Consider the following 16,676-nt stretch of genomic DNA (forward strand, 5'->3'; position numbering starts at 1 on the left):
GTGCGTGTGCGTATGTGTGTGTGTGTGTGTGTGTGTGTGTGTGTGTGTGTGTGTGTGTGTGTGTGTGTGTGTGTGTGTGTGCGAACACATGTTTTTAATGCTTTAAAACTCTTTTATTTATTTATTGATTGATGCATGTGTGTGTGTGCATGTGTGTATGTACTTGCATTTTCATTATGATGCTTTAAAACTATTTTATTTATTTATTAATTAATTGATTTATTTATTTTACACAGAAGAACAGGAAAGACCTAATGGAAAACTTAATGTATTGCCCTGTGCCAACAAATCACTGGGGATGGACTGCACAGGTAAATTTATTGTTGTTGCATAGTCATCTCTTTGTTATCAAGACTATTTCAATAATATTTAGAAACCCTTGCTTTCTGCTCTTAAACATTTTTCTTGATTTCATTTAGCAAGTTGTCGGTTTGTTTCACATGACTGCATTTAATGAAATCAACTTTAAAAATAGTGTAATATGACATTGTACTTACTGAATGGTGTATTTTTATTACATTTTTGCATAAATATTAGCATATGAAAGTAGAATCAAAATGCAGCTATGGAAAAGGACTACAGAATTATGGAATATCATTGCAGGAGGCTATATCAACAACACATTCCTTTTCACATATCGTTTTTGTGAAAAGAATAATGAAGTGCATTAAACAGATTACAAAGCCATTAACACTTGGTATCAGAGCACCCTGTTCCAGTGATTTTACATTCCTGCGCTAAATTTGTTTATTGGCTGAACGTATCACTGCTTGCACTCATAAAGTAATCCCATCTGCTTGCTACTACACTTCCTTTTTCTGTTCTGATTCTGCCCCCAGTTTTTATTTAGGAGGGAACTACTCTTCACTAGCTCTTTATCTGATTGGCCTGAAGGTTTATCTTTACAAAAGTCTTTCGTCTTGCTGGTATTAATGACTTAACTTCGTAGATACTGCTCATGTGTGCCTGTCTGTTACCTGTGGCTGTCTATCTGCAAAGCTGGACTGCTTCTAAGACCATTTGGATTACTAAATTGATTTAAGCATGTTTTTTTTTTTCTTTTGCTCTGTTTCCATGATATTTTACATTCCTGTGCTGCATTTATTTATTGGTTGAATTTATCACTGCTTGAACTCGTAAAGTAATCCCATGTACTTGTTACTGCACTTTCTTTTTCTATTCTGATTCTGTCGCCATTCTCACCCAACTGTTGTTCTATTATTAAAACTTGGTGGCTTTTGAGTTGCCCACCTCTACTATAAATTTGATATTAGACACTCCTCCCAGTCTCATCACATTAGTTCATTCTACTGAGTACAGTGAGATCACTTGAGAAGGCCCACCCCCTCATTTTTTTAACCTTGAATTCTCTTCTGTTTCCTCCCTTTCTACTTAACAGAAAAAAAAACACTTTTCAGGTGCTTTTACTGTATTTGCATTTCTTCCTACTTTATTACTTATTACTTTATTTTGCTTATGTTACTTGCTCTTAACAGTGTTCAATTGCATTTATTCTGCTGCATTGATTACTGCTTATTAGTAGCCTGATTAAAAAATACACTTTATTTAATTGATTTTATTGTATTTGTGTTTCTTCATATTTAACTACCCTATTTTTACTTTTGTTGCTTGTTCTTATAGTGTTCAATTGCATTTATTCTACTGCTTTTATTACTGTCTGTCAGTTGCCTGATGATTTTTGCAATTGTTACCCTAAGTCTCTCAGTTTTGGTTGAAGGACTTGGGATACAGGCCAGTTATTTTGCATTAAGAAGGTTTGCAGTCTACACTCTTGTGGGAGGAGAGGGTGGCCTCTGCCTTTCTGAGCTGGGAATTGCTGGTAAAGGCTTGTTGTGCCTGTTAGTCTGTGTCTTTATTCTGATTTAAGCTCTTGAGTTCCAAACCAGTTTTTTTACATTGGGAGGATTCATGGTCTAAACTCTTGTGGCAGGTGAGGATAGCTTATACCCTTCAAAGGTGTAAATTGCTGGTTTAAGGCCTACTGTGTCTGTCTTCTGAAGTGTCTTTATTTTGGCTTAAGTACCTGAGCTCTAAAACCAGTTGTTTTACATTAGGAAGGTTTGTGGGCTAGATTCTTATGGCAGGAGAGTGGGGCCTACCCACTTCTAAACTGGGAATTGGTGGTGAATTGCTACTTTATTTAAACTATATTTTTTGCTGTTGTGACTGTGATTTTATGCAGTGTGAATTTCTTGTACATCTGCATTTTATAACCTAGGCTAGATTTAGACTTGCTGAATCTAGACTGTTTGATATCACTTCAGCAGTAAAACCAGCTCTTCACTGAGATACTGAATGATCTGAGTCATCTGTTGCTTTCAACTAAATATAAGTGCCTGGTTTTGATCTTATATCATGTGTTTAGTTTGCATTTGCATTTTACTGTCTGCTTGAATTGTCTGAACTGTTTTTTTTTTTGCCACATTCTACTGTATACTGTACTAGTTCAGCTGTAGCATAGCCCAATTCCAGGTTTGCTGTCTCTGTGTCTGTTTTGCAATTTATCAGCATCAAATTCAAGCTATCCGTGTAGGCAAAAGCCCTTCTGCACCCTTGTGAGAGGAGAGTGCTGCCTGGGTTCCATCTTATTGAGGGTGATTGGAACAGTACTCGCAGAGAGAGTCTTTATTGGCTAGTTTGAGTTAAAAGGGTTATCTCCTGTTTAGTTAAAGGCCTGCATTTGCACTTGCCTGTGTGTATAGCATACTATCATGCATGGCCTTATAGCAGTGGTCACTGCTGGTGGCTTAGACGCAAACGTTTTGCTTGTTAAATTTTCCCTTAGCATTTAACTTCTGGTCATCCAGAGGTTTTTCACAGCCCTACTCTACAATCAGGAGAAGCACTAAGCCTAACCTCACAGGTACCAACACACCTTTCACTCAATAGCCATTCCTAAGTGTGACCTCTTTTCCTGACCATATAATTTACCTAACACTATAGACGAACAATTTCCCACAGTTTCCCCAGCCAGCTTGGTCGACATGGGCATCTTGAGGCAGTGTAGCAACTGCCTCATGTTCACTGACAATCCACTATTCCTAGTCCACACAAACTCAACATGTGAGAGATGCAACTATATTAAGAACCTTGAATCCATGCTCTCTCACACACCAGTTAATACATATGACAGTAAGTAGGTTGTCAGCATGCACACCTCATCTCCTACTCCACCCAAACCCACATCACACATATTACAAATATAGAGGTCCTCACCAGAAACATACCTAAACACCCAGAGACCTCCAAAACACAAGCACTCTACAAGTAATACTTCCTCTGCAGAATACAATACACATAATAGCTCATGTACCAGTGTGTCACCTGTCAAGTCCATAAGGTAAACCACAAAAGCAAACATATTAGTTATAGGTGATTCCATTGTGAGATACACAGATATCTTTCTCACCAGGGGGTCTATATTAGATCTTCTAATGCTTAGGTTGTTAAATGCCATTTCTTCAACACCTAAACGTTGAAGTCAAATAAACGCGACGGGCCAATAACAGAAATTTTTTCCCTGGGAAAACATTTGCTTGGCCGTCATCAGGCATTTGCCCTTTTCCTCGATATAGAGCGATCTCAGAGTTGGAATATTTAGTTGGGGGTGTGGGAGGCAGAGCCTCCCATGTCAGGGGTTGTGGGGGTGAATCCCCCCACTCGATTAGGGTTTTAGAGTTTGTTCTTTTGTTGGCCACGCAAAATTTTTTCCCTGGGAAAACATTTGCATAATTGGCCTGTCGTGTTTATTATACTTCGATGTTTAGGTGTCGACATTTCGGCATTCAACAACCTAAGCGTTCGAAGATCTAATATAGATCCTCACCAGGCTGGACAAGGAAAAGGTCACAGTCAACTGTCTGTCAGGTGCCAGGATTTGCCATATCACACATGCACTGAAATCTCCCAATAGCAGGTACTGTTATGACTCTGTCATAGTCCATGTTGGTGTGAACGACTTGAAATGTACTTCTCTGGACTATATGAAGAGAGACATGACTGAGCTCTTGGACTATGTGTTTCAGACAGGTATGTCCCTAGCCTTAAGCAGCATTTTACCTTCACCTTGGATGATGTCTCAATACAAAGAGAAAATCATTGATTTCAGTAATTGGCTTTGTTTCTGGTGGATCCAGTATCTGTCATTCTGAGATGACATGATCAACAGACCTCAATGCTTTTCCAAAGATGGTCTTCATCTGTCATCCCTAGGATTTCGGCCACTGGCTAAGGTTCTTGCCACCCCCATAGTGCCTTTTTTATGCAGTGTCTCAAGGGGAAAATTCCTGATGTTAAAATCACATTTATAAATGACCTCAAGGTTATGCTGCTAAATGCTAGGAGTCTTAACACAAAACTACACTGGAAGCAGTCCTCAGCTTGGATGATGCAGAGATTTGTGCAGTCATAGAGACCTGGTTCAATGCTGTGGAGACCACCTCAGCCATATCAGGTAACACCTCTTTCCAGAAGTTCAGACCATAGACTTAAGGTGTGAAAACAAAAGGAGGCAGTGTATTAATTTTCATTAAAGATAAATACACCTTCAGAATGGTCATACAGCATGCTTTTCAGAAGATACTTCAGGTGCAACTAACTGTTGATAGGACACCTTTTCAAGTCATTGCCAGCTACAGGACTCTCTCCATGAATCAGGACACCCACTCTGCCTATTTGGATCTACTTGAGTCCATCAAGATGCATCTGAACACCATGGTTTTAACTACACATCCATTGACTGGGTAAATTACTCATGCTCAGACTCACTTGCCCAAAGATTCCTTGACTTCGTTAACTCCAATGTCCTGGACCAGCTGGTTGACACCCCTACAAGTGGTGAAACATCCTGGATCTGGTGCTTATCAATATGGGGGACCACTGTAGCACCCCACCCCCGTAAGGTCTTCCCTGGTGAGATCTGACCACAAATCAGTCTCATTTGAAGTATATGTCACACCTGACCCCTCTAACAGTAACTAAACTAAAATAATTTCTCCAAATCAGATTATAACATCTTACAGGATGGTATAAATAACTTCTCTGCACCTCTCCCCTCAGATGGAACTGGCAACTATGCTAGGTTTTACACCAATACTTTATACAAACACCTGTATAACTGCATTGACTACGCCGTACTTGATAGGACCAAAACAAGCTCCTCAAGAAAGAGGAAACATGCCTGGTAGACAACTGCCATTAATAGGCTTTACAATAAGAGGAAGAAATTGCTATATAAGTATAAGAGGAGCAAGTCCTAAACTGGAAACACTCCCTCATCAGCTTAAACAAATGAATAAGATTTCTTGTGAAGTCCTCCAATGCAAACTATGAATCCATATTAACTTCCTCAAGTAAAGACAGCCATATGGTACTCTTTAGTTACATCTGCAACCTAAAAGGAAACGCCCAGATTTGTACCAGTTGGTGGTTAATGATACAACATATACTGAGCCTGTTGACATAGCTAACCTGTTGGCTGACAGGTTCTGTGAAAACTTCACAGTCCTGTCCCCACCACACGTACCCCATGACATCCCTGCCACCTGTCCCCTACCTTGCATCGCTAAACAGCAGGTCATTGATGACTTCTCTAAGGCCAGGACCACAGCATCTATGGGACCTGATAACATCCCAGGCTGCGTCCTACATGGGCTCCAACAAGAATTAGCAACAGCATTGGATACTCTTTTCAATCATTGTCTAAGCACTGGCTTCATACCTCTCAACCTCTTAGAGCAAGAAATCTGGACAAATCAGTCAATAATGGGGGCATAAAGGCACAAAAGCAGGGATGCTTTTTAAATATTGCTCTTACAAACTTAGAAAATTGATAGAATTGCAGGTTTTTTCTTCAGCATGAATTTTTTGAGTAGTATGAAGTCTAAAAGTTAAATGTCTGTCATTAATTTCTGACTTTAACCCTCAATAATTTCCCAATGGTTTGCTCGAAAACCACAATTTTATGTGAAACAGACCAAAAATATGGGGCAAAAATCTCTACATTCTGTAAAAATCTGTACAGTTGAAAGGTATGACTGGCTTCATCCCAGCTAAATGTAAAATGGCCACTGTTATTCCCTTGCACAAAGGTAGTGCTTCTACTGACCCCAGGAACTATAAACCTATTAGCTTGACTAGCCTTATCTGCAAGGCCATGGAGAGCATCAGCATAGACCTCATCAACAAAGATATAGATAATCTCCAGACACTTGACCCTACTCAGTTTTGATTTGTTAAAGGGAGACCATGCCTGTTAAACATGGTGGATTTCTTTGAGACAGTCACCAAGGCCCTGGATGAGGAGAAATCTCTGTATACAGCCTACCTACACTTAGCCAAAGCATTTGACACTACCTCCTATGCAGGCATCATTGGCAAGCTCACTCAGCTATGTATCAACCCTTATATCATTAGGTGGGTCTCTGACTGGCTCACTGATAGAACCCATATAGTCAAAATAGGGGATTCCACCTCCAACAGGAGACCTGTAACCAGTGATGTTCCACAGGGATCAGTCCTGGGACCTCTATTGTTTGGAATCTATTTTTCCGAAGTACAAGCAAAAACTAAAGATGTGTGGTTGGCAAGGTTTGCTGATGACTGCAAACTGGGAATGGTCATACAATCTACAAATGATGTCAACATCCTACAAGAGGGTCATACACAAAGAAATGATTAATGCCAAAGTCATGGCCTTAAACTCAATGCAAAAAACTGTATTATCATCCCTTTCGGTAAGATTGATGTTCCTGTTAACTACCACATCAGTAGCAACATCTTAAGTACATGCTCAGTGGTGAGAGACCTGGGCACACAGGTTGACAGTAATCTCACCTTTAACCACCACATTTCCACAGTGGTAAGAAGGGCATTCTATATTGTTCATCTCATGAGAAAAGGCATTGCTTCCAGAAAAAAAAGACGTTATAACATCCCTGTACTCTTCTCTCATCAGGCCAATAATTGAGTACAACTCCCTTTTTGGTATGTACCTTTCCAAGCACCTGCAGCAACTGGAGAACCACAAAGACTCCTCACAAAGAAAATTCAAGGTCTTCAACATCTGTCTTTTTAATTTCTCCAAGTCTTTTGGGTTTCTAATACCATGACGGGAATGGACCCCATTTCTAAGTCAAAGTACAGTTAAAGTTCATGAAATTAGTATTGCTTCACTCTTTGATGTCAGCCAGTAGTGCTCTTCACAGCACCCACAATGTACCCAGTTATGGCTCCTTTTAAAATTTGTATGGGGTTACATGGATCGGTAACATATTTGAATATGATTGTAAATATTTTTTTATAAGACCCATTGCTCCTACTACTACTATCGGAACTGTCTGGGTATCTTTCTTCCACATGGCTCTCATTTCTGTCTGCAGATCCCAGTATTTTATGACTTTGTGTCTCTCTGTATGCAAGACACTGTAGACACTGGGTGTGACAATTTCAATAATCAATGCTACTTTTGTGTTCTGTCCTATGTGATCATCTGAAATCACTGTCACTACATTCTGTTTCATACAGACTACACAGAGGTGATCTCTGCCTTACATACAAGGCAATCTCTGATCCTGTTTTATTGGAAATGCTACATCTTTGCTAGTCAAATGGTACACAGGTTACTCACTCTAAAGACCTTAACATGTTATGTGACATTAATAGAACCTGATTTAGGGACAGATGTGTCTCCCAGAGGTTACCACACCTTTGGAACAGACTCGCACTTCATGTCAAACAGAACACCTCATTGGCCCTCTTCAAATGCAATCTTGATGATTGGATAGGTAACTGTAAATTCATCCTAGGGGTTCTACCTGTGTCCCTCTTGGATAGGGGCAGTAGGTGCTGATCATGTTAATAAAGGTAGAACTTGGCTAGGCTTTTAATGGCCCTAGGGCCATTAGCCTAGTAATGTCCTATGATCCTATGACCTTATGCTGTGAGTCAGTGAATGTCTTTGTAAGATGTCATTTGATTGAGAGGCCATATGTGCTGACACTCAGTTAAAAAGAAATGCTGAGTTGTCAAAAACTGACTAGTTGATGTTGAGTAGGAATATGGTTGAGACAGTATCTGGATAGTCCAAGGAGAAACAAATGCACAATGAGTGTACCCTTACCGCCTAGCACATGCATATATGAGGGATGAGTTCAACATTCATATCTAGAAAAAAATTCTCTAATATACATGGGGAAGGTCAGAGATGTGAAATGTGTGCAGACCCTGACAAAGAGCTTAGTAGCTTTAGAAGTGTTATAGAATTGTAGACAGATGATAATTAGCTTTTTTTTTTCCCCAGATCAGTTACCCAATGACCAGTAGTGGGGAAGCTAATATTTTGAACAAAAGAGGCCTTCATTGCAATGATGGCTGGTGCTAAGATCTCCAGATTTCTTAGCAAGGTACTGCTATGCCAGGAAGGAAGTAGCTATGTTAGTCAGTGAAGAAAAACGTTGGGATTGAGAGCAGTTAGGCAAAACAATGTCAAATGACTTAAATTATGCATATTGGTGAGTCAGAATGAGGGTGGGGATATTGGCAAGACTGTTTCTGTTTTTTTCAAAGAGTAGAGAAGAATTGACCTCAACTATAGACATTGTCCAAAGGTGGAGAGGAGAATCTGATGAGCTCCTGCAAGTCTACAAGAATGGAGAAGATCTAGGCAGAAATGTTGAAATCACTTGTTATAGATGGGATATCTTGATTAACACACTCTTTCACTGTTGTGTAGAAATCAGCCTCAGTGACTCTGGATTTGAAAAGTGTGGGATTAAATATCATTTTCAAATAATAAGGCAGGAATGTATGTATTCTTGCTGTATCACAGTTACTAATCAGCATTATTGTGCAAGCCTACTACTAGCTGCAGGAAAGAAGTTTTCTCTTATATCTGAGCTGCTGATTCAGGAACAGCATAGTGTTGTCTGCTCTGGACATGAATCAGTTTTGGCATAAGTACTGGAGGGTTTGTAGGAGTATGTGCAGCCCAGGAGAAGCATATAATCACATACCCTATAACGTCCTTTATGATATGCTATAATGGTACAGGGGGTGATGAGATGGCACAGTGAGTAGCACTGCATTTCAAAAAAAGCTATTCTGTAGTTTGGTTCTTGGCTGGAGTGTTTTCTGTTTGGAGTCTGCATTTTTTCCATGAGTTCATTTCTGCTTTGCCTCAATACTTTGGTTTCCACCCACAATCTAATGACATTTGGTAGGTGAATCAGTGGCTGTAAAATGCCTGTTAATAAGAATGATCTGTGTGTGTGTGTGTGTGTGTGTGTGTGTGTGTGTGTGTGTGTGTGTGTGTGTGTGTGTGTGTGTGTGAGTGTGTGAGTGATTGTGATACAGAAGGCTGTGGACTCATTGGATCACTACAGGGATGGATTACAATCCTGTATCCCAGGACTGCTGCTGTATGCCATTTTCTTTAAAAAAGCATAGTAAATCCACAGATTTAACAAACTCACAAAGTCCATTTCATGTTTTTTTAAACAAAATACTGGAGTTTGTACAGTGTTTCCCAAACTACAGGCCAATCAGTTTGATTTCCGGATAGTCCGAAAAAAAAAAACGGACAGGTGGCAACGCTACTTGTACTTATATTGAAAAAGCGCATTATGCCTCTCATAGGTTCATAAGTTGTTACTAGGCTGTCAGCCCTAGGGCCTATGCAAGCCTAGCCATAACAATTCCCTGGATATTTCTTCCCACAATATTTACTTCTCTGGACCCCTGTCTAGCAAGGTGACTGACATGATCCCCGAGGTGAATTTCCTATCTCCCATCCAATCATCAAGGTTCCTTTTGAAGAGGGCCAATGAGGCGCTCTGCTTGACATGTATGGGCAGTCTATTCCAGAGTATGGGGAGTCTCTGGGTCAGGAACCTATCCCTCCAGCATGTTTTGTCCATTGTGATGACAAGGTTTAGATCACTGGAGTGTGTGGCTCTGAGGGATTGGGATTTCTTTAAGTGGATCATGTCCAACAGCTCAGGGTTTGACATGGCCTTGTATGTTAAGCAGAGATTACCTCTGAGTAAACGATATGCCACAGAGTATAGCTGGAGTTTTTTTAGACGGTCAGCATATGGCAACTGCTTTAGGCCTGTGATTCTTTTAGTGTGGTATTTCTGTGGCCTTTCCAGCTGTTGCAGATGTCTTGTGAGGCACATACCAAATGGGGCATTATACTCTATAATGGGTCTAATGCGGGCAAGGTTCAAAGGATAAAACCACCACCGTAACAGATACAAGCATGCAAAATCTGAAGGTAATGCTACTCAATGCTAGAAGTCTAAACCTCAAAATGCACTCTCTCGAGGCACTTCTAAAAATGGAGAACATTGATATCTGTGCAGTAACTGAGACCTGGTTCAAGGCTCCAGAGAGCATTCCTGCAATACCAGGCTACAATTCTTGCAACGCTTTTCAGCCACAAAACCACGACCAAAACACTAAAGGTGGAGGAGTGTCCATAATCACCAAGGATATTCACACATCCAGGCTAGTTGCCCAATACAATGCATCTGAAATTCTCCAGGTGCAACTAACACTAGGTAAGACTGCAATCCAAATTGTAGCTTGCTACAGATCCCTCACCATGCCCCCATTTTCACTACACCTTTCTAAACATACTGGAAAATATTAAGATACATCCAAACCCCTAATACTGGGTGATTTCAACTACCCTGCCATTAATTGGGACAACTACTCGTGTACCAACTTCTTTTCCCAACGGTTCTTGGAATTCATAAATTCCAATGCCCTGGAACAACTAATCCATTGTCCCACCAGGGGCTCCAATATCCTAGACCTGGTCATTACCAACATGGGAGATAGATGCTCCACACCTGTGGTCAACCCCTCTTTGGTCAGGTCTGACCATAAGCAAATCACCCTTGACATCCACATCCCACACCCACCCCCCAGTAAGGAAACCTCCTTAAAAAACTTCTCCAAAGCCAACTTCATGCTACTGAAGTCAGAAGTGACAAACTTCACAACACCCACACAGACGGGATCTGGAAGTTCAACTGCAGAATCCTACACTAAGGCATTGTACGAGCACATCCACTTGTGCATGAATTGGGACATCCCAAATAAAACCAAGATGCTTTTCTCCAAAAAAAGGATTCCAAACTGGTGGTCCCCTGCTATAAACAAACTATACAACAGAAGGAAGAAACTTTTGCAGAAAAGAAGAAGATCCCAGGATGCAAAAAATTCCCCCACCAGCCTCAGTAAGAAGCTGAGATCCCTCATAAAATCCTCAAAAACTAGTTACAAAAATAAAATTGCCAAAGATTCCAAAGACAACCACAAGGCATTCTATAGTTATGTCAAGAATCTAAATGGCAATGCTCAGATCTGCTCTGAGCTACAACAGAATGGCATTAAATATACTGATCCCAAGGATATTGCCAATATCCTGGCAGATCAATTTAGTGCCAGCTTCACCCCCCTCTCACCCCCTAAAGGACCCATCTCAATACCAAACGATAGCCAAATTCCGATAATCACGGCAACACAGGTAGAAACCGCACTGTCTAATGCTAAGAATACAGCATCTATGGGACCAGATGACATCCCAGGCTGTGTACTACATGAACTACAAAATGAAATGGCACCTCACCTAAGTGTCATGTTTAATCATAGCCTCACCTCAGGCTTCATGCCTACTAAGTGGCGCACAGCTACAATTATCCAGCTCTACAAGGGAGGATCCACCTTGGATCCCGGGAACTACCGTCCCATCAGTCTGACAAGCCTGATCTCCAAGGGCATGGAACGCATTATCATGGAACTAATAAACAAAGACATTGGCAACATTCAAACACTGGACCCCACCCAGTTTGGGTTTGTGAAGGGCTAATCTTGTCTCCTGAATCTGATTGACTTCTTCAAATCAGTCTCCAGAGCTGTGGACTAGGGAAAGGCGGTCCACACAGCCTATGTGGACTTCGCCAAGGCCTTCAACACCATCCCCCACTCTGGAATCATAGATAAACTTACTAAGCTGGGCATAAATCCCTATGTCACTCAATGGGTTGCCAACTGGCTTACTGTCAGAATCCAGACTGTAAAAGTAGCCGACTCCAAATCCAGCTCCAGACAAGTGAGAAGTGGAGTACCTCAGGGTTCAGTCCTGGGACCACTCTTGTTTGGCATCTACTTCTCTGAAGTACAGGCCAACACTAAGGGACTCTGGCTAACAAAGTTCACAGATGACTGCAAACTGGGAGCCATTATTGAATCCCCAAATGATGTGGATATTCTACAAAAGGGCCTTACAGAAACAGATGCCTGATGCTAGAGCCATGGGCTCAAGCTTAATGCCAAGAAATGTATAGTTATCCCCTTTGGAAAAAAACATGTACCCATGAATTACTTCATAGGTGGCAGGACAATAAACATTGAAAGTGTGATGAGACACTTAGGGACACAGGTGGACAGTGGTCTCACTTTCGATAACCACATCACCACAACACTCAGGAAATCCTTCTATGTGGCACACCTCATCACTAAGGGCTTTTCATCCAGAAAAAAGGAGGTCATTGTCCCACTGTCATGGACTGTTCTACTAATTTACCTGATCTGAATTCATTATGTAGTTAGCTGTTGGATAAATTGGTATATTTTTACACTGTAGCAAACATTTGTTTTTATATTAAGAGGTCAGTGGATTTTTCCATCTAGTGCATTGAGGGGTAGCCTGGTCTGTTTAATTTGGGGAAACACTTAAGATTGCTGCATGTAATTGTATTGCCTGGAGGGCTTATTAATCAGTTTGTCTTGTTTTTAGTGCCCTTAGAAATTCTGCAGAATTGAGTGGTTCTTGGTTTTTTCATACAAAGCAAAGTACTTCTGTTGAATAATCTCACTTTTATAATCTGTTTAAAGTGCACTGCTGTAGCCATCTCTTTAAGTTTGTTAGTGGTAGCATTTCAATATCTTTTACATTTGTTTGTGGTAGCATATCATTTTGGACATTTCTTTACTGTGCGTTTACATTAGGAGGACTGGGATTATTCATCTGGTGGCAGTAGGTGTTTACCTGGTCTATCTGAGCTGGGAAACACACAAAAGGGATCAAAGTATTTGTTGTGCTTCTTTTATATACTGTGACTGTACTTTAGCAGTTTCTTATGCTATTTGCTGTTATATTTGCACTTTATAGCAAAAAAGAAAAAAATGTACTGTCTGTTGCTACTCTAAATAGTTAATTGCACTGTACTGCATTGTATCTGTTAGTTGTAGGCTGTTGTAGGTAGTTTGTGTTTTCTTGTTACACTTGGCCTCCAAAATAGCTATTATACATTAAGAAGGTGTTTTTCTACACCCTTGTGACAGAAGTATACTGATCTAACCTGTTTGAGTTGAGGATTGCTGGTGAAAGGCATATTGTGTGATTTCCAAATTGGTAGTTAGCTTAAAACTTGTTTCTCTCTGCTCGTATTTAAGCCTCATGTTTACGGGGTGCTGCTCTTTGCTTAGCAGCAGTTAGCAGTGCTGTGTATAGATGCAAAAGCCTAGAAACTCAGTTTTTCCCTAAACAGCTGTCAGTTAAACCCTTCCAAGCTTCTCTGCTGCTTTAACAGCAACTCAGTTACACACTGAGCAGTTTTGCCTCATTAATCAACCTTAGCCTACACAAAGTATAGGTCCTTCTTGTACTCTCAGTGCTACCAGCACAACGCTGTCAAATTAACCCAGTCCCTTCCCTAATAAAACATAAAGTAATAGCCTGCTATCATGAATGGGCAAATTCCCATCAACTTTCTGTCCAGCCTGATTGACATGGGAATTCTGATGCAATGTAGCCATTGTCTCATGTATACTGACAACCACTTACTCCTGAAACAAATACTTTATGTGAGAGATGTAATCACACTATGAAATTGGAGGCAAGACTCTCACATAAGGACAAATCGAATGCCAAACAGGTTGTTAGCACACACACACACATCCCACACAAAATAAGGGCATAGCACATAAATGCACAAATGTGGTACTCATTAGTAACTTACCAAAAGATCAGAGGCCTCCCAAATGGAAACTACTTACACACACACACACACACACACACACACACACACACACACACACACACACGCACACACACACGCACACACGCACACACGCACACAAATTAACAAATTCAAGTGGTTATGTGTATATAATATATAACAAAAATCTTATAAAACAATCTATGGATATATTTATTGTTTTTAACTTATACAATTATATATCAATATTATATGTTTGTTTTTAAACAATTTTTTGGGATTTTAATAAAGTTTTTTATAAATGTTTTAGTTATATATGATGTTTCTACATTGAGTTTTGAATAATGAATTTTATTGGTGGGCTACTTTAATTGTATAATTAATTTGATTAATTAATTAAAGTAATACTATATAAGGAGGGCGCATTTAGTCCAAGCTGATGTGATTTCTGATGAAGGTACTTGAAAACGTACTTTTTGTGTACAAAGCGTTACAATAAATTACCAGGATTTTGTAACTTTTTTCGTGGTTTATACCTTATTTGTTTTTGTGAAAATCGAAGGAAATTATTTTGTTGTTTTGGCAACATCTGGTCTCATTCCCTTATTTGGACCTCCAGAGTGAACTTTGTGGGGTTACTCATTAGTACCTTACCAAAAGATCAGAGGCCTCCCAAATGGAAACTACTTACACACACACACACACACACACACACACACACACACACACACACACACACACACACACACACACACACACACACGCGCGCACACACACACACACACACGCACACACACACACACACACACACACACACACACACACACACACGCACACACACCAGTTTCTCAACTAATAAGCACATAAGGTGTTACACCACAAAACTTAATGTATTGGTCATAGGTGACTCCATTGTGAGACACACAGATGTTTTTCCTCCAGGCTGGAAAAGAAGCAGGTTATGGTTAGCTCTGTGTCTGGTGCCAGATCTGTCAATTCACTCAACTACTCAAGTCACTCAACCATTCCCACACCTCCAGGCTTGTAGCACAGCATGAGGCCTCGGAGACCATCCATGTGCAACTAACAGTGGACAAAACTGCCTTTCAGTTTGTAGCCTGCTACAGATCACCCACCTTGTTTCAAGACCCCCACTCAGCATTCCTGAGAACACTGGAAAATATGAAGATCCTACCCAACACCATGATATTGGGTGATTTCAACTACCCAAACATAGACTGGGAAAACTACTCAAGTACAAACCCCTTTGCCCAACGCTTTCTAGAGTTTATAAACTCAAATGCCCTGGAACAACTGGTTACCACTCCCACAAGAAGTGACAACATATTGGACTTGATTATCATCAATATGGGTGACCAATGTTCCACACCAGAGGTAAATCCGTTGCTGGTAAGATCAGATCATAAACTAATCACACTAGACATCCACATCCCGATACCACCCCCAGTCAAGGAAACAACTGTAAAAAAAAAAAATTCAAAAGCAAACTTCACACTTCTCAAGACCGAGGTGGAAAGTTTCAAAGCCCCACTGCTAAAGGATAATGCTGCCCAAACCTCAGAATCCTTCACAAATGCATTCTATGTGCACCTACAGGAATGCATGGATTGAGCCATCCCAAGTAAAACAAAGACTCACTCCTCCAAAATGAGGAAACCAATCTGGTGGATCCCGGCAATAAATAAGCTCCACAACAGAAGGAGGAAACTACTGCATGATGGAGCAAATCCCACAAAGGAAAGGCATCACTGATCATTATTAGTAAGAAACTATGATAGCTCATAAAATCATCCAAGGCCAACTTCGAAAGAAAAATTGCCAAAGACACTAAAGATAATCACAAAGCCTTCTTTAGCTATGTCAAGAATCTAAGTGGCAGCTCTCAGATTTGCTCTGAGCTAGTGCAAAATGACAAAAAATACACTGAACCAACAGACATTGCCAACATCATGGCTGACAGGTTTAGTGCAAACTTTACCCCACCCTCACCCCCTAAAAGGCCCGTGTCCATTGCAGAAGATTGTGGAGCCCCAGACATCACAGACTCTCAGTTGAAAACAGCCCTTTCCAAAGCCAAGAACACAGCATCATTGGGACCGGATGGAATCCCAGGCTGCGTCCTACATGAGCTCCAAAATGAACTAACCCCTCACCTAAACTCACTGTTCAAACTCATCCTCACCACAGGCTATGTACCCAAAGAATGGCAGCAACAGTTATCCCGCTCCGCAATGGATCCCGGTAACTATCGCCCTATAAGCCTGACTAGCTTGGTCTGCAAAGCCATGGAGTGCATCATCATGGAACTCATTAACAAACACATTGGGAACCTCCAGACACTGGACCCTACCCAATTCGGCTTTATTAAAAGGCAGATCATGCCTCCTAAACCTGGTTGATTTCTTTGAAACAGTTACCAAAACTATAAATGAGGGAAAGGTAGTCCACACAGTTTACCTGGACCTCGCAAAGGCTTTCGACACCATTCCCCACTCTGGCATTATAGAAAAGCTCACCAGCTTGAACATTAACCCCTATGTCACGAGATGGGTTGCAAACTGGCTCATGGATAGAACTCACATGTTGCGGGTGCTATGTCCGACTCTAAACCGGTTACAAGTGGAG

General features: G+C 40.7%; 1 protein-coding gene across 1 annotated transcript in view; it reads left to right on the forward strand.

The window, feature by feature from the left end:
• LOC122808189 (antigen WC1.1-like) overlaps positions 1 to 16,676 on the forward strand; it is a 997,107-nt gene that overhangs the window by 938,785 nt on the left and 41,646 nt on the right. Inside the window, exon 17 of the mRNA XM_044079157.1 lies at positions 237 to 311. Within this exon, the coding sequence (XP_043935092.1) occupies positions 237 to 311 (75 nt within the window). The remainder of the gene's footprint in view (positions 1 to 236; positions 312 to 16,676) is intronic.

The sequence above is a fragment of the Protopterus annectens genome, chromosome 8.part0, assembly GCF_019279795.1.
Source record: "Protopterus annectens isolate FY-2018-M chromosome 8.part0, PAN1.0, whole genome shotgun sequence".
NCBI classification, from domain to species: Eukaryota; Metazoa; Chordata; order Ceratodontiformes; family Protopteridae; genus Protopterus; species Protopterus annectens.